Source organism: Mya arenaria, chromosome 5, assembly GCF_026914265.1.
Source record: "Mya arenaria isolate MELC-2E11 chromosome 5, ASM2691426v1".
NCBI classification, from domain to species: Eukaryota; Metazoa; Mollusca; class Bivalvia; order Myida; family Myidae; genus Mya; species Mya arenaria.
This window is the reverse complement of record NC_069126.1, coordinates 23103473-23121633: the sequence shown is the minus strand read 5'-3', so window position 1 is coordinate 23121633 and position 18161 is coordinate 23103473. Positions and strand designations below refer to the sequence as shown.

General features: G+C 35.6%; 1 protein-coding gene across 1 annotated transcript; it reads left to right on the top strand.

The window, feature by feature from the left end:
• The first annotated feature begins 750 nt into the window (after positions 1-750).
• On the top strand, positions 751-12507 carry LOC128233615 (coatomer subunit delta-like). Its single transcript, XM_052947376.1, has 12 exons — positions 751-843; positions 1602-1641; positions 2612-2835; positions 3565-3744; positions 4198-4403; positions 4867-4958; positions 5586-5658; positions 6689-6854; positions 7359-7506; positions 8232-8340; positions 8817-9021; positions 10527-12507. The coding sequence occupies exons 1-12, from the start codon at positions 841-843 to the stop codon at positions 10614-10616; spliced, it is 1536 nt and encodes a 511-aa protein (XP_052803336.1). The 5' UTR covers positions 751-840; the 3' UTR covers positions 10617-12507.
• The last annotated feature ends 5654 nt before the right edge of the window (positions 12508-18161 follow it).

Below are 18161 nucleotides of genomic sequence, written 5' to 3'. Positions count from 1 at the left end.
CTAAAGGTGCTAAATTTTCAAAAAAGTTTGAATTTGTTTTTCATCCTATGAAAATGTGTACATCTTCATTTTCATGATCTTCATATACACACCACATTTTGTCAGAGTATTCATTCCATTATATTATCGAATGATACTGGCACATACATGTACATCTTGGACCAATAATATTCATCATACATTTTACATGTCTGTTTTTTTCCTCGTACCTTTATAAACCACCCTTAGCTATCTCGACGCTGAACAGACTTCAAGAATACATTTTAGTGATAGATTTACTAGTATTTTGCTCTGCAGTCAAATTTCCTTTAGGAACGTGTGATTTTCTAAATGTTTTTTTTGTTATTTTACTTTCATCCTCCATTTAATATGAAAATCATACCACAAACTAAACACAACTATTTTACATTAAAGAACACCTATTTCGTATACATTTGCAATGTAATTTTACTGTACAGAGATAGAGTTACAGGGGAAGCAACCGCTGTGTGTTTTTTGTGTCCTTAGCTGGTTTGCAATGCGGTAGTGTTTTGTACAAAATTTGACAACTTCCGAAACACGGTGGATTGAGCTATTGACTTCCGGTTTGTCTCTGTAAATTAGTTCTTTACTTTACATGTTCTTTTTTCGTATAATGTATGTGTAAGTTTGGATTTATTTTACATATTAGTTTAGATTGCTTAAATATGAGTTCTATATTTTATATAAGTATTTCTCATGGTCGTTTTCATTATTTTTCTTTTGGCGTAGGAATCGCACTTCTTGACGTGGCTGAGAAGTGTCGGCGAATAATCAACGAGTTTTGCAGAATTCAAGAACTATTCGAACAGTCGTTGCAAAATGGTAAGTGTATACTCTTTAAACACAATAATTTAATTCAACGCATTGTTTTGTGTTTCCTGATGTTTACAGCAAGCAGACCGTTATGATAAACATGGTAATGATTGTGTCCTGAAAAAGTGGCATAGTGGGTGGGGTAAGGTAAACATGATGTTTTGACAGGACCCACATTGGTATGAGGATAGGTCAGCGATTTAGGGATTTAAATTTGGTCTTGAACAAAACTAAAACAAATAAGATATACCTTGACACATATGTCAGAATTATAAATGCATAAACTTTATCATAACATGAAATTTGATCGATTACGGAATCTCCTGAAAACTACATTATGTATATTGCGATAAGGTTAACCACTTAGGCCGTATATCGCTCACCTATTCTCAAACCACTGACAGGACCCAGAGATAGTTGAAAGTTATTAGAATGTCATTATAGTTTAATATAAAATTAACCTTTTCAATGAGCTGTTACTGTAAGTTTTTCAATATTTATTAAAGCAAAAAATCAAATGTAAATTCTGATTATTGTTCTGATCTAAACTGTCAATATTGATGTCAACTTTGTGGCAAAATCTTTCTGAGAAAAGTTCCTTTATTTTGATTATGAAGAGTCATTAAGAGTTTGTGACTCTGATGAAGAATTGTTTTGTACAGTGCAGTAGTCTATTTTCTTATTTTATAAATGTTGTGTTTTCGTTTACAGGTACTGCTGTAGTAGTCTATTTTCTTATTTTATAAATGTTAAGTTTTCGCTTACAGGTACTGCTGGCGGCAGCAGTGTGCAACAAAGGCGGGAAAGGTAAGGTGTCATGCAATATACAGCACTAGAAATAGTTCCAAATTATATATATATATATATATATATTTATGTTGATTTTTTTAATATACAGAGAAAAATTAGTATCACCACTTTTGTGATAGAATTCAGTGTGATGTAAAGATACCTGATAGACATAAACGTATATAAGTTTTTACACAACTTTTAAGGTGACACTTAAGGAATAATTGCGGGGTTGATGTCATTATCGGGGTATGAACGCAATTGGGCTGGTCAATGTATGTGGAGTCCGAAGGACTCCACGCGTACTTTGACCAACCCAATTGCGTTCATATCCCCGATATTGACATCAACCCCGCAATTCATTCCTTATATTTACACCAATAGTTCATTATTTCATTCAAGAATTGTTAAAAAAATACTTCATTTCATTTAAGAAAACCTTTCAGTAATCCGTTCTTACCCATTCTGTAAATAGAATGACCCGACTATAACCAGAAACATTTTTTTTCAAATGACGTCACAATAATGCGGAAAAAGATCAACCACTTGAAATCACTTTAAAACGTAAAATTAAAACAATTCTGGTACCAATATATTTAAAATATAATAAACTTACACTTTTAAAAATGTTGATCTATATTTTATGGGACCTGCAGACACAATACAACCAATAACAAGATCAGTAGATTTCATGTATATTGTTATGCAATGAATTACGATCCGAACATATCCGAAGATGTTGCGTTCATCGATTGATGAACGCAATTGCCGAAAGGCAGTTCATTTAAGGAACGGAAGTTGAGGTGTAAATATTCACTATTGAAATGAATATAATCAGAACTATCTGGACTGAAAATTATAAGGGAAATCGTAATTATGTAACAGGAAATAAAAGGTATGATATTTATTGCTTTCAACAATAAGAAAACCATTGCAGTGGTTCAGATCTGAGAGATATACATCTTATACTTAAAACATTGCCTTCCAGCCATCATATCCCGCCAGTTTGTTGAAATGAATAGATCCAGAATAGAGGGCCTTCTTGCTGCCTTCCCAAAATTGATGAACACCGGAAAACAGCACACATTTGTTGAGACTGAAAGTGTGAGATATGTGTATCAACCTCTGGAAAAACTGTACATGCTCCTCATCACAACAAAAGCCAGCAACATACTGGAGGATCTAGAAACACTTCGGCTGTTTGCTAGAGTGGTAAATTTGTTTAATGCTCATTGACAGTGGTCTGTATGCAATATGTATATCACTAATATACAGACTGAGAGGAACATCAGGCTGCTTTTTGGGGCATTTACCCAATTCATTTTTGTCAAAGAGGCTATTGTTTTTAGAATCATGTGTAAACAAAAAGCAAAGAATTTCTCAAAACAGGATTCAGCTTTCGTAAATTATATACAAACTACAGGAAGCCCAATTCACATTTGAAAAAATTCTGATTATAATTTACCAGTACCCAATTCATTGTAGCTCTGTATTAATCACCTATTTCTTTAATTTTTGTAAAATTTAAGGCTGTCTCACAGTCATCAAAATCAGAATTTTGGATGACCAAATCTGAATTGTAACAAGCCCTGCTATATGAAATTCAGAATTTTAGCAAGCAAGCTAACATTTACCCAGTTTGGGCTTGTGCTAATTTAACCCAAAGGCCACATGAAATCCACATAACTGCATTTTCCCATGCTGGTACAAATAATGTTATATTTAAGCTATTGCAAATTCATGCCACAGATCAATGATTCTGATATTTCTGTATTAAAATAAGTCTTATTAGAAAAATATGTTGTTTTTTACTGGAAGATTAGCTGGTGAAACCAGAATGTGTATGTATAATTTTGGGCTTCAACTATTCTAGAAATATTTCGGTAAATAGGTACAGAAATAAAACTCTGTATAGTCCTTACATTAATGTTTGTTTCACAGATACCAGAATACTGCAGAAATCTAGAAGAGAGTGACATTGTTGATCAAGCGTTCCAGCTGATTTTTGCCTTTGACGAGATTGTTGCTCTTGGATACCGTGAAAATGTCAACCTAGCCCAGATCAGAACCTTTACAGAGATGGACTCCCACGAGGAGAAAGTGTTCATGGCTGTCAGACAGGTAGGTTAGGCGTTACAAGCCTTGTCATACCTGAATAAATAAATAGGTGTTGCAGTAACTCCCATTGGGTCAATTGTTCATTACTTTGTTGTAATTAACAATGTTTTAAATAGCATCATCATCATCTTTTTAAGGTGAACTATTGCATGAAGGGCGGATATAAAGGGATAAAATAAACACGGTTAAAACAGGCTTCTCAGTACTTGTAAAATCTGTAGATGGCAAGTGCGTCTATGAAGCTTTCTAATATTAATTATTTGGAAGTTAAGTATGTTGACGACAATGGCATTGTTACATTATTAAAAAACAAAGTTCTGAAGAATCAGCCCATTGGGACAATTTGTGGCTTTTGAACAGTCAGATTTCGTGTAGAAAGTTTTGTGTATATTGCGGACAAATTAAATGGAACTCTCTGTGAAGTTAACATAAATTGATGCAAAATGTTTATAACAGACTCAAGAAAAAGAGGCGAAGGACCAGATGCGAAAGAAAGCGAAGGAGCTTGCCAGGCAGCGCCAAGATGCAGAGCGTAGTGGACGGGCGGCGGGACTGGGCAGTGGTGGGTTTGGGAGCTCATCATTCAACCGCGGCAGCGATACCACCAGTATCATTGACACCACCCCAATGGAGCCAGTCAAACCTGCATACAATCCTCCCAGGTATGTGTTTACTCCTATTATTCTATAGATTGAAACAATAGTAACATCCTTGCTCTGATTAAAAAACAAATCGAGCAAGGGGCGCCCATTTGGAGTGTTCTTACCGTATACCAGGACCATGTATAATTGCCAGAGCTCTTTAAATTTTCAAGCATGGTCACAGGATCCCTATCTGAAAATCCTTGGAAAAACCCTGTCAAGCCTTGAAGGTTTCTTGAGCTTGTTCAGAAATAATTTACTTGTTTGTTACCTTACAATGTTTGTGAAGTCAGAAATCACTGAATTGTTAAAAAACAATAATCTTCGTAGGCAAAACTGTGTAAAGGGGTCATTTTTAGAAATCACAGGCTTTTTAGCATAACATGTAGGGTTCTAGAGCTTATTTCTTGTATTGCTCTTTATCCAAGAGTTCAATTCAAAATATTTGTATGATAGTCACTGTTATGGTGTATTGTGTTTACAGCCGTCCGGCAGGCAAGGGCAAAGCGCTGAACCTGAAGAGTCGGAAGCAGGATGTCGACTCTTTTGTGGGCCAGCTGCAGTCTGAGGGAGAAAGTATGTTTCTCGCGAGATTTAATAAACATTGTCAGAGAAACATGTGATTTTATCTATAATGAGTATTTGTGACGTTGTCAGCGAAAAATAAGTCATGTGACTGATTCATTGTTGCTAGGTGTCGTGCCTCATAAGCAGGCAATCATCTATATTGAACACGATCTTCAAAAAGGTTCTTTAATTTAATTTTACACATCATTATCTGTTTGTTTTGTAATCTAATCTCTTGTTTAACATTGTTGTTGTTAACATGAATACCTCAACAGGACTAATTTTTGCAGACGACGTCATATATATATATATATATATATATAAGGCCATACCAAATTGATCGTTATATTTTGTGTTATCTGACTGGTAGGGTTTCAGCCTTCTTAAATGTTTTAAACAAAAAGAACCTAACAAAATCATAAAAAAAACATGCATTTCTTAAGGTTGATAATTAAAACAATGATTCAAGTCGAGAAATATCTCATATTCGCAAGGAGAACTACCTAGAGCTGTTTAAATGTAAATAATATTTTCTGTATGATTTTCATAGGTTAAATCAGCTTTACATGTATAGTTTTTATGTTGTTACTGCAAAGATATTCGATTTAACATGTGCTCCTGAAATGCCTCTTTCAGAAGTCACCAGTGTTAACCAGTCAACTAACAAAGCAATGGCCAAGGTAGCAACGCCTGCAGCAAACCAAGAAGGGTAGGCAATTTCTAGATACTAACTGACACTGTTATGGTTATGTTCAAATTAAGCACAAACCTCTGACCCTGTGCTGGTAGAAAGCTGGTAGAGTGCTTTCTAGGCCTGCTCAAATTCTGAATTGAATATATCAGGGCTTGTTGAATTTTTCTCTCAGACATTGCTTTAAATATTAAAGGGTCTTCATCCAAATGCTCTTTTCTATATGTGTCTGTTTGACTCAGCGATCTAAAAGCCAGTGCTCCAGCCACGATTTGAAAAGGGCATGGTGCTAGGTCAGAAAGGACACTTGATGCCCATTGAAAGAGCCTTAATGTGTACTTGCAAGGACCAATGTTCAATTTTTATGGAATATGCGTTGTAAATACTTCCATTACTAATAGTTTATAAATACACATATCTGCTTTCTTTACTTTAGTGTCAACATTTTGTATAGATTTTTTTCTTATATAGTAAAAAGTCTGCTGCCAGAAAAGGGCATTGGGGATGCCCCACCCTGCTATTTTAGAGCTAGCTGGAGGTCTGAAGTCAATGTGAATTTTAGCTCAGATGTTTTTTTCAAGGATAAAAAGTACAAATATTATCATAACCTTGTTTTCATGTGTCTTCCTTGTTGTTGTGCAAATATGTTGACCATAGCTAAAAAACACATTGTTTGCAGTGTTCTTGACTGTTTCTCCTTTATATATAATAGAATTAAGTTGCCAGTTTGAGCAGCATTGACCCATTGTTAACGGTGCAAGTTAATGTCACAAAGAGTTGTCAAATGCTTCACAATACTCAGGCCTGATGAACTCAGGAGTAATCCTGAATTTATAACTCAGATCCTTCATTATCTGATCTCTTACTATATATTTGCCCAGCATTTGTAATTAAAATAATATAAATGCCTTGAAATGGGTATTAATGACTTGAAAACAAAGTTCAGCAGGGTTTCATGATACTCAACCTGTATACTGCCGAAAGCCTTCATACTCAATACTAATTTTCAGGATCTCTTATCCTATCATATATTTTGCCTGGGTTTCAGTGTACACATTCGAGTGGAAGAAAGCATCAATGTTACAGCGGGTAGAGATGGTGGGCTACAGGCCCTCGAGCTGCACGGTATAATCAAGCTGAAGGTTAATGATGAGAAACTTGCTAGATCTGTCCTACATGTCATCAACAATGATAAAAAAGGCATAAGCCTGCAGGTTGGTTGGTTATATCTTGTGTGAAACCTTGTTTAAGCTTGTCTGTTTTGCGAAGACATTGTCATAGCTGTGGTGTTTTCGGTGGTTTAGCGATCCTCTAAGTCCGAGTGCAAAATCGAGAACGTTTGCCATGAATAACAAACTTTTCCAATAAGATATTCCAATGAAATATGGTACTCATAGTGTACAGCAAGGCCGAAAACTAAGGCTTTAATAATTGATAAATATGCCCTTTTATAACGAAAAACTTTAACAACTGAGCATTTGCTTAACAGTGCTTATGTTCGAATTAAGAGTTTTACTTATGTGCAAATCCATGTTTTATGTTTTATTTGTCATATTTTAGTTAGTTTTTATCATATGGCACGCAGAAGCTGCATTTTGTTGTTTATCAATGAAAATATTGTATTCACTGAATATGTAGAATGATCTGGAGATGGGATTTTGTGTGTATATATTTTAGTTTAGAATTTTCGCAATAATACTGTTTTCTTGTTATTGTAGACACATCCAAACATAGACAAGAAGATGTTTGCATCCCAGTCTGTGATTGGCTTAAAAAATCCTGAGAAGCCGTTCCCGATTGGTCAGGACATTGGTGTGTTGAAATGGCGCTTCACCACTCAGGACGAGTCCTTCATGCCTCTGTCTAGTATGTAATCTACCAGCACATATATATACTGATGATTAATTTGTTCTTGGTTAGGCTCAAAACAGGTCCTGAAGAGTTTTGTAGTCCGAGACAACAAAATATAGCTTGTACTAACTACAGATGTTATGAAAAGTTAAAACTTGCCTAGTCTTTATTCGGTTTATTACAAAGTAGATTATAATAATAATTATTAACAGTAAGGTTATCATCTACGGTTATAATAGATTCTTTAAAAAGGAATAAAAATAATAGTTAAGTGTACTGTCTTTAGACTAGAAATTTTGATTACTGATATATGTTTTGTGCACACACACACACACAAATTGTATTTTAGATATGTTCACTTATATTCTTGTGTCAGGGGACAGCCAGCTTACAGTTGGCAGCCAGCTGGCAGCCTGTTGCGAGTTAACAGTTGGCAGCCAGCTGGCAATTGACAGCCGGCTAACAGTTGGCAGCCACTTTATACTTAGCCATGTAGAGCCCAGCTCGCCCTTTGGCAGCCGCCTTGTGTATGGCTATATGACAATAAACCTTTGTCTTTTCTTGTCTTTTGACCCTCCAGTTGTTAACAAAGGGATGTGTTTTAGTATAACTTCCCGTAAGTGCAAGTTAAGAGGTGAACTCAAAATGGCTTTATTTTGATATAAGTGGCATCAAATAAAGGAGCTTTCCCCCATCAGTGTATTGAATGTGGTTGAACATGATATCTGTGTGTTTTGCAGTCAATTGCTGGCCGAATGAGAGTGGCAGTGGCTGTGACGTGAACATTGAATATGAGCTCGAACAAGAAGACCTGGAGCTGAATGATGTTCAAATCACCATCCCCATACCGTGAGTAGTAATACAGGGAAACTCCCTGCTTGGATTTGTCTTCTTTCTGAATGCATATATATATATAGCTAGAGTGAGAGTGGTCTAGTGGTATAGGTGTCCAACTCTCACCCAAGAGGTTGTGGGTTCGAACCACATAAGGGGTCCTTTCTCATGCCCTCTCAAAACCGACATAGTACTGGTTTCTGGCGAGGAAAAGGACCCAAGAGTGATTCTATTAGCTATCGGCTTTCGTCACAATCGAGCTAAAATGAATCAGTATATATTCCTGCATATACCTAGCTTAAAAAAAGAGTTATGAAAGGATACCATGTCATTTTTTGATAGTCTGCCCTCATGGAGATGAGCATGTGCACCTTCTGCCATCATAGAATTAAATGCTGACTTTCAAAAATTTGTTTTATTTTGATGCCCACTGGGTTTCTAAACTAAACTGTAAGACTTAATAACACGAATATATGTGTGTATCCCTGTAGATCTGGTGTTGGGGCGCCGGTTGTGGGGGACTGTGATGGTGACTACACGTACGACAGTCGCAAGAACCAGCTCCACTGGACCTTGCCCGTCATCGACGCTTCCAACAAGTCCGGAAGTATGGAATTCTCTGTCAGCGGCCACCCAGATGACTTCTTCCCTGTTAACGTGTCATTTGTTTCAAAGAAATCTTATTGTGATATACAGGTGAGTTGAGTTTTGATTAAAAGCTGCACTCTCACAGATTTACCGTTTTTACAATTTTTTTATTTTTTGTCTTGTAGTGAGCAAATTTTTGCGTAAATATCTGCAAACCAATGATAAAAGACTGCTGGCAAAAGATCAGATCTCAGATTTTCTATATTTCCTTTCGAAAATTAATGTTTAATGGCTTAAAGTGTTACTAACGGTTTAAGAAGATGCTTAAAATTTTTAGCTCGAATTTTCGAAGAATAAGGAGAGCTATCCTAGTCACCTGAGCGTCGGTGTCGGCGTAACTACTTATGTTAAAGTTTGCGTACCACCTCAAATATTTTCAAAGTCCATTAACATATGGCTTTGAAACTTTGCACACTTGTTTAACATCATGCCCCCAACCTGTACACAGAAGGAGGCAACTCTATCAAGCATTTTGACAAAATTATGCCCCTTTTTCTACTTAGAATTTTCGTAAAAGTTTGCGTCGAACCTCAAATATTTTCAAAGTCCATTGACATCTGGCTTTGAAACTTCGCACACTGTTCACCATCATGCCCCCAAGCTGTCGCAGGAGGAGGTAACTCTATCAAGCATTTTGACAAAATTATGCCGCTTTTTCTACTTAAAATTGACGTCAAAGTTTGTGTACCACCTCAAATATTTTCAAAGTCCATTAACATCTGACTTTGAAACTTCACAAGCTTGTTCACCAACATGCCCCAACCTGTACACATGGGGTGGTCACTGTATCAAGCATTTTGACAGTATAATGCCCCTTTTTCGACTTAGAATTTACGTTAAAGTTTGCGTACCACCTCAAATGTTTTCCAATTCAATTTATGTAAATATCTCAGCACATCATGTATTGCATTGAAATCTAATCTAACAGTGATCCATGCTTTTCAATCCATACACTGATAAGCGGCGGAGTAGTTGAGCGGGCTGTCTCTGTGACAGCTCTTGTTTAACTTAATAATAAAAAATCTGCGATCTAATTTTTTGTCAGCAGTCTTATATTACTCGTTATCATGCTTTTTCGCATAAATTTGCTTGTTCAAAGACAAAAAAAAAATCAGTTGTCATAACCTTCAGTCTTAGAGAGTGAAGAAGTACCAAAAGTTCAGCTCATTTTATATTTCTTTATTGAAATGATGACAGGAACTTATTAAAAAACACACATTTTATTTTAAGTTGAGGCAGACCACTTGGAATTATGGAAATAACTGTAAGATATATCAAGAGATGTTTGTAAAACATGTATACCATCCAATTAGACATTTCAAATTAAATGTCTGTGAGGTTATTTAAGGAGTCAGCATGTCAGATATAACCTCTCCACCAAGTCTAAGGACCATAGGTTCAAGTATACACAATTTGATTGGAAAGGCTTATAAAGTTCAAGGTTTCTACGACCTTTGACCTTCTGAAATCGAAAATCAATATGTTTTTTGTTTTATGAGTTCATTATTACAACGTAAAAGAAAGTTTACGTTTCCCTTTTACCTTTTCTTCAGATTAGCGACTTGCGACTCTTAGAAGACGACTCACCAGCCAAGTACTCCTCAGAAGTGTGTTTTTATGTTGACAAATACGAAATTGTGTAACAGGGACAAGCTAGATGTATTTATTTTTGTCAAATAGAAAACTACTAAAACATGAAACAAAATGTTGAGAAAGAGTGTTCAGTTGTGAAGGTACAATGTAGCGCCATGTCAGAGGGCCTGGTTTATGATGCTTTATCGAACATGCAGTAGGCTGTACTGGATCGATATATACCTGCTTTCTTTACAATGGCGCTCTGACATTCAGAAAACTTAGGTACATTTGTGATGTGCAGGTCTTGTGCATAATGGTTGATGATAGAAACTATATTGTCATTGTTATTACATTATTTTTGTTGAAATTTTTACATTTAATTATCTTTGAACTGAGAACAGTGGTGCAGCAGTTCGAGTAACTATCATTTAGCACAACCCTGTGAGACCGACTGGTCAAATATTGATCAGACTTGGGGATTAAAATTGCTGGACTTGTTTCCATAATTAAAGCCAATAGGAAAGAGTAATGTAGGATAATTTGCATCTGTACATCCAAAAGTCGGATTATTATGAATGGCTGTACATTTTGTTGTTCAAGTATTTTTGCAGGATTTCATAAAAAGCGTGTCTGATGGTGTTTAACTGTGTTGAGTGATTGTCTAGTGTTATTTGAAATGACAGATGCTGGAATATTATGTGGGTAATGTTGGGTTTTTAGCCAAAGAGTTATAGAAGGGTGCTTCACCCTGCCCCTTTTATGATGGCTTCCTTCTGCCCTCATCAAGGCCAACATGTGTAACTTTCTGCCTTCATATTATTGAATGCTTATTTATTTTTTATTAAGACTTAAAATGGGATTGCAAATACATACAGATTTAACATATTTGACTGTTAAAACCTAAAATTGCTTCAATTAAAACTAACATTTTCTATCTAATGCTTAATGTTCAAATTTTTTACAGCCCGATTTTTCCTTAACACCATGTCCCTCTTAGGCAGCAAGCACCCTTCACTTTAAAACCTGGCTAAAACCCTATAATGTTAGAATTGTAAACTTGAGTAGTGCTCTCATTTTACATGTTCTCTATTGCTCATTAGGAGACATTCAACTTGATTGAATGTATATACAAAATGAATGGAAGAGCCATACATGTTCTCCTGTTCATAAGCTGATCTGTTGATGTTTTTGAGGCCTGCAAAGCATGGGAAGCATACAGTGACAAAGTTATCCCATTTCAACCATGCTCTCACACTTCATTTCCATACTTTAACTTTCGCATTTGTATCCAATCTTTACCAAACTTGGCCTTAGTTTTGATGGGCATGTATATGATCAATATTTAAAACATATTAATTACTCTGAGAGTTATTGCCCTTTATTTGTCAAAATGTTACCACTTTCTCTTCAGCCATCTTCTAATTTAATCATTTCTTATCTTTACCAACCTTGGTTACAATATTAATGGGCATAATCAACAGCCAGATTGTGATATAACTCTATATCCAGAGTAATAGCCCTTTATTTGTCAAAATTGGACAAGATTCACTTTGACCACTCTCCTTGAGCAAGGGTTACCATTTTGACTACTGTGACATGTGTGCAATTCTAGGTTTTAAGAAAAAGGAGGAGGTATTTAAACAAAACTCAAACTAAGGAGTGTTTAGACTAAGTTTTGCAATTGTCGGAAATAACATATTTTTGGGAATTATTTTGAGTGAATTTTCACCTCATAATATTTGATTATTTTAGTGCTTAAACACACGTATTATGTTAGGTCTATTTCGGACATCATCAACCTGTGCTAAATGTGTCATTCCATTGAGCAGTGATTGGTCCTTTGTTAAATTTAGGTGGGTTTACATGAAAAATAATATGAAAAATGTGCATTATAATATTTATAATTATGTGTCACTATAAATGACAAATTATGTACATAATAAAGTGTACATATCCGCATTTTGAGTGTTCTGTTTATTTTGTTGTATTCGTTTTTTTAGCTCTTTTTTTTTGGCCAGAAGAGCTTATGCGATGGTAATGTGTACGTCGTATGTGCGTCCGTGCGCCAGTGCGTCTGTAAACAATTGCTTGGGAACACATACAGTTTTTATTGTATCTCGATGAAACTTGTACGGTATTTAGATATCCGTCAGAGCTCGGTTCCTATCGAAAACCAGCCAGAGCTGCCCATGCATGCATTGACTATGCCCCTTGAATTTTTTTTTTTTTAGCCCAGTCTACATGTACAGCCAAGTCTAGGATTAAAGGGAGACAACTTGTTTATCGGTTGTGCAGTTGGTTTTATGTAGTACACTCCCTTGCGCTTGTTGAATGAGATCAGACAAGAATTGTCTGTCGTTCGCGCATCCATCTAAACACAATTGCTTGTGAATGTTTGTTCAAATTATGCCCCTGGGGTCATTACTGGCCACGCCCCCGGGTTCACAGGTTTGGTATACTTAAATTGGTTAAAATGTGTGATAATTGTTTTGTCTGAAACCGCAAGGCAGACCCTTGCTTTTTTGAATAAGGCATAATTTATTGGTCCACTACCATGGTTGTTCAAATGATTTCCCTGTGGTCAAAACTTGCCCCGCCCCGGGAGTCACAAGTTTCCTACAGACTTATTTAAGAAAAACTTTCAAAACCTTCTTGTTTCAAACCACAAGGCTCATTCCTTTGATATTTGTTGTGGAGCATCATATGATGACTGTCTAGCAAAACAGTTGAAATTATGCCCCTGGGGCCAAAGCTGGCCCCACCCCTTTTGACCTACTTTTTTTTATTTTTAAAGCTACAGCAATGAAATTTGGACCATGTGTACAGTTTTGCAAACGAGCATCACATCAATGTTGTCCTCGGATGACCTTGACTTTGACCTTTTGACCTACTTTTTATTTTTAAAGCTACATCAATGAAATATGGACCATGTGGACAGTTTTGCAAACCAGCATCAATGTTGTCCTTGGATGACCTTGACTGTGACCTTTTGACCTACTTTCTTATTTTTGAAGCTACAGCAATAAACTTTGTATCATGTGTAAGTTTTACAAACAAATATCAATGTTGTCCTCGGATGATATTGACTGTGACCTTTTGACCTACTTTCTTAATTTTGAAGCTACAGCAGTGAAATTTTGACCATGAGTACAGTTTTGAAAACAAATATTCCCTCAGATGACATTTACTTGGCACGTATTAAAATAGTTTATGCAACTTATCTGCTTACAACACTCTGTCCTCAAGATGTTGAACGCACAACGTTTTCAGCTAACCCAAAGACAAAACGTGAACTATATGTTTTGTTACCTATTACCCAGATATACATACTCTAGATTGAAAATGACCACAAGAGCCATGCCAGTAGCAACCAGGCTAACCATAGTATCAGAGTGAATATAAATATCAAGTTTTCTTTCGCATATTTTTCATTGAAATTAATGAAGTGTTTTATTACACAATTATAGATTAGAGAATGAAGTGTGTTTGGTTAAATTCGTTTATTTTACACTCCACGACGGTAGTAAGACTATTTAGTGTTTGTCCTTCATTCTCAGCTTATCAGGGGCGCTAGATTTTTAAAATGTTTCGTTTCTTATTTGTGAAGAATCGATACCTATTTCTGAAGACGACTCTTCAGGATTAAGTAAAATGCTACAACTGCGCATGCGGAAATAACCACGCCTACTTTTTGCACATGCACAGGCGCAATTTTAGTGTCAACGCTGATTTAAATGACCATCCTTTCGTCACACTTCGTTTCCGCTGAAAACACTATAGAACGCTTGGACACACAGGAACATTGATATGCCAGTTGGTCATGACAGGTTGATGACCCCTCGATTTTGAGATCAGTAGGTCAAAGGTCAAGGTCGCGGTGACATTGATGTGAAAAAAGGTTTCCCCCACAATAACTCAAGAACGCTTGCATCCAGGAACTTCAAACTTGGTATGTCAGTTGGTCATGACCAGTTGATGAGCCTTTTTGGTTTAGGGATCAGAAGGTTAAAAGTCAAGGTGCGGTTATCTTGAGGCGAGAAAAACAAACGGTTTTCGCTCAATAACTAAGAACGCTTGGGCCCAGGAACTTCGTATTTGATGTGATAGTTGGTCATGATAAGTAGATGACCCTTATTGATTGTGTGGGCATTATGTCAAGGTCACAATGACCTCCAGGTGAAAAATGATTCGTTGGTCATTTGTCCGTACGTCACACGTAGTTTCCGCTAAATTACTAATGCACGCTTGGACCCAGGAACTCCATACTTGGACACAGGAACCTCATACTTGGTATGCAGGTTGCTTATGACAAGAAGATGACCTCATATGTTGGTTTGTCTGCAGTCAAAAAGTATGAATTTTATGTTCATCATTGATTATTCCTCACCTACGACCTCACAATGGGGGAGACAAGCGCTTTTTTTAACAAAGCAAACACAAGTTTTTCCTGTCTAGTCTCAGTTTCACTGACGTTACAGTTTCCATGTTTAGTCATGGGTGTTGGTTACGGTTTTATTGTTTTAGAGGAGAAGTTACAATTGACTGGTGCATTAATCAATTTCAATGATACTGACATTTAACCCTCTAGTCGAAACTGGAATATTGAGCAAAGACTGAAGTATCCAAATGAGTTGAATACTCATATCCATAGAAGCATACATTAAGCACAAACAAGCTGAACTATTTAATTTAAGAATTAGTTATATTTTATATTTGAAACCTCAAATCTTAACGTATTACCAATTATAATCATGCTATAAAAGAACTCGGCTTTGTCGATGATTCATCTATTATACGAATTAATTCATGCACTAAAAATGAATGTGCTTTATTTCGAATAAACTTGGCGAATGGATTGAGCGACCGGACACAAGATGTCACCACAACAACAACCTTAACCGTCGGATCGTTTTCGGTTGGCGACGGGAAAAAACTCTTACTGGCTAAATTAGAAAAAAAATGTCAATAAATTCAATATTTCTAAATATATTTGTGTCATTTTTGGCTACAAAACGTTTAATTAAGATATTAATAGGATAGTTAGCGTCTTTCGGTAAATTTCTTGCGTCTTTCGGTAATTGTCTTAGTATTTCGGTAATAAGTCGTATTTCGGTAGGTCCAGTCTCTTTGATATTACCATTAAGCGGCGCAGATGAAACGGCATTCGGAACCCCTCAGTTATTTTTATCGAAAACAACCTCGGATGTATTTGGACGGTTTACATACTCAAAAAGTGGTACGTTTAAGTCCGTTGCATGTAGATCGCGTAGTAATTTTATTAAGCAGTTAAACTTTATGACTTAACTCTTGGGATATTTAATTATGTTTGCAATAATACACTTGACTGGTAATCAATTTAAACTTAGATCAATAAATTCAATATTAAAACACTACATTTAATTAATGATATAATTAATAAAAATACGAACTACTTCAACTGATGTACCGGCATTCATCCGAGGTTGTTTTCGATAAAAATGGCCGAGGAGTTCCGAATGGTGAAACGGCCATTTTGAATGGATAAATTAAGTCGTGGCCTCAATTAGATAAGTTGAGACCACAAGTTGCTAGCCACGATTTAATAAGATGTGGCCGTGATTTAATAAGTTGTGGACTTGTGGAAGAACAATGCAATTGAAATTCAACAAATATTTGATAAAATGGTTCTTTGTAAAAGTTACTTAAAGCTGCACTCTCACAGATTGAAAGTTTTGACAACTTTTTTATTTTTTGTCTTGGAACGAGCCAATTTTTGCGAAATCCATGGAAACCAGTTATATAAGACTGCTGACAAAAACATTAGATCGCAGATTTTTATATTCAAGTTTAAAAATTGATGAATTGTGCATTTTTCTTAAACCGTTAGTAACGGTTTAAGCCATAAAACACTAATTTTCGAACGGAAATATGAAAATCTACGATCTGAATGTTTGTCTTACATTGGTTTGCAGATATTTACGCAAAAAATGCTCTATCCAAGACAAAAAATAAAAAAAAACACTTGTCAAGTTATATATCTGTGAGAGTGCAGCTTTAATTCAGCCAAACATGTTCCTTAGGGTGTACGTATCACCCTTGCAAAATAGTATTCCTCCGAATTTAAGAAAAAAGAATCATTGATAAATCCCCGCCAACGCTGTTTTGCGGAGGCCTTTAAGTTGAATGTTCATGTGTGCTTAATAATTCTAACATGACTAACACATCGAAACACTTAACAGACCGATTGTCTATTTATTTTACGGTAAACACTTGTTTGTGCACTTTAACCTTTAGATTCATTTTCAGAGTGCTGCTTTCGGTTTCAGCTCAATTCTCAATTGAAATTTCATCACGTTCTGATCGAGGAAATTATGTGTTTGCGAAGGAGTTCATCAACTACATTTTATTCACCAGTTGGTTTCGTATTGCATGTATCATTATTTCTCGGCAAAAGAGTCATTTGACAACGCCTTTCAGTATCAGTATTTCAAAACATACAGTTTGTTTTATATTTTTGAAAATATTAGCTCTTACCTACCCTCCTATGTAGGTTAAATAATATCAACTAATCACTTACAGCGACAGAAACATATTTGATATTTGATATGTTATTGATATAGCGTCCAATATTTACAATAATTTCGTACCAAAACCAGAGCCCCATTTCAAAAAATTACCATAGTTGTAAGTTAATAAGATTACATACACCTTATTTGATATAGATTTGATCACGTAAATAGTAAACTGAATTGCCAAATTTGAAATACGACGTTAGTCATTTGCGTGCTGTACGAACTGGTTATGTAGTGCCAATAAAAAGTGTTTTAAGCCAACTACTGGAACCACTCAATGGAGCGTTACATGGTCGATTTAAAAATGAATAAATAAGACAGATTTGTTAAACATGGGCGTATGCATTGTTAAAGATCCACGTCAAGACAAAATCATGTATGTCAGAACCCTTAAAGCTGCACTCTCACAGACTCTCAACGCATAAATTGGCTCGTTCCATAACTAAAAATAAAAAAAGGTTGTCAAAACGGTAAATCTGTGAGAGTGCAGCTTTAAGAATATACAATCCCACCTTTACATTATATTACAACCAATCACACGCATTTTGTTTGAACATGGCTATATATGAACAGACAGAGTGTATCAACTAACCGTAAAAATATTCAAAGTATCGAACTTACGATTTAGAAATTTTGGATGCCTGCGATCCCATATCATTTTGATATCGTTAACAAGAGTACAGACAGAGTATGTTACAAGCAAGCTTTTTAGGCTCTGCAAGATATTTCGTTAATTTATTTCGTATATCAGTTATCGGCAAACAATGCCCTTACAAAAGGTTACAAGAATATATTAAAGATGCACTCTTACTCCCAAATTAGATGTAGAACAATTAATACAATTGTTTTAATTTACCGAAAATGATGAATAAAATCGAAATCAATGGTTCTTGTGAAGGATAGCGTGTTTAATTTGAAAGAAAGGTGCAGAAAACACGCTATGTCTACCTTATAGTTGATTACTGTAAATATTTTAGCACTCATTTAGTCATTTGTTATTTTTGCGTTTTTATCTATTAAATACACAGTTAAAATCTTGTTATCAGTAATAAATATTTTCCA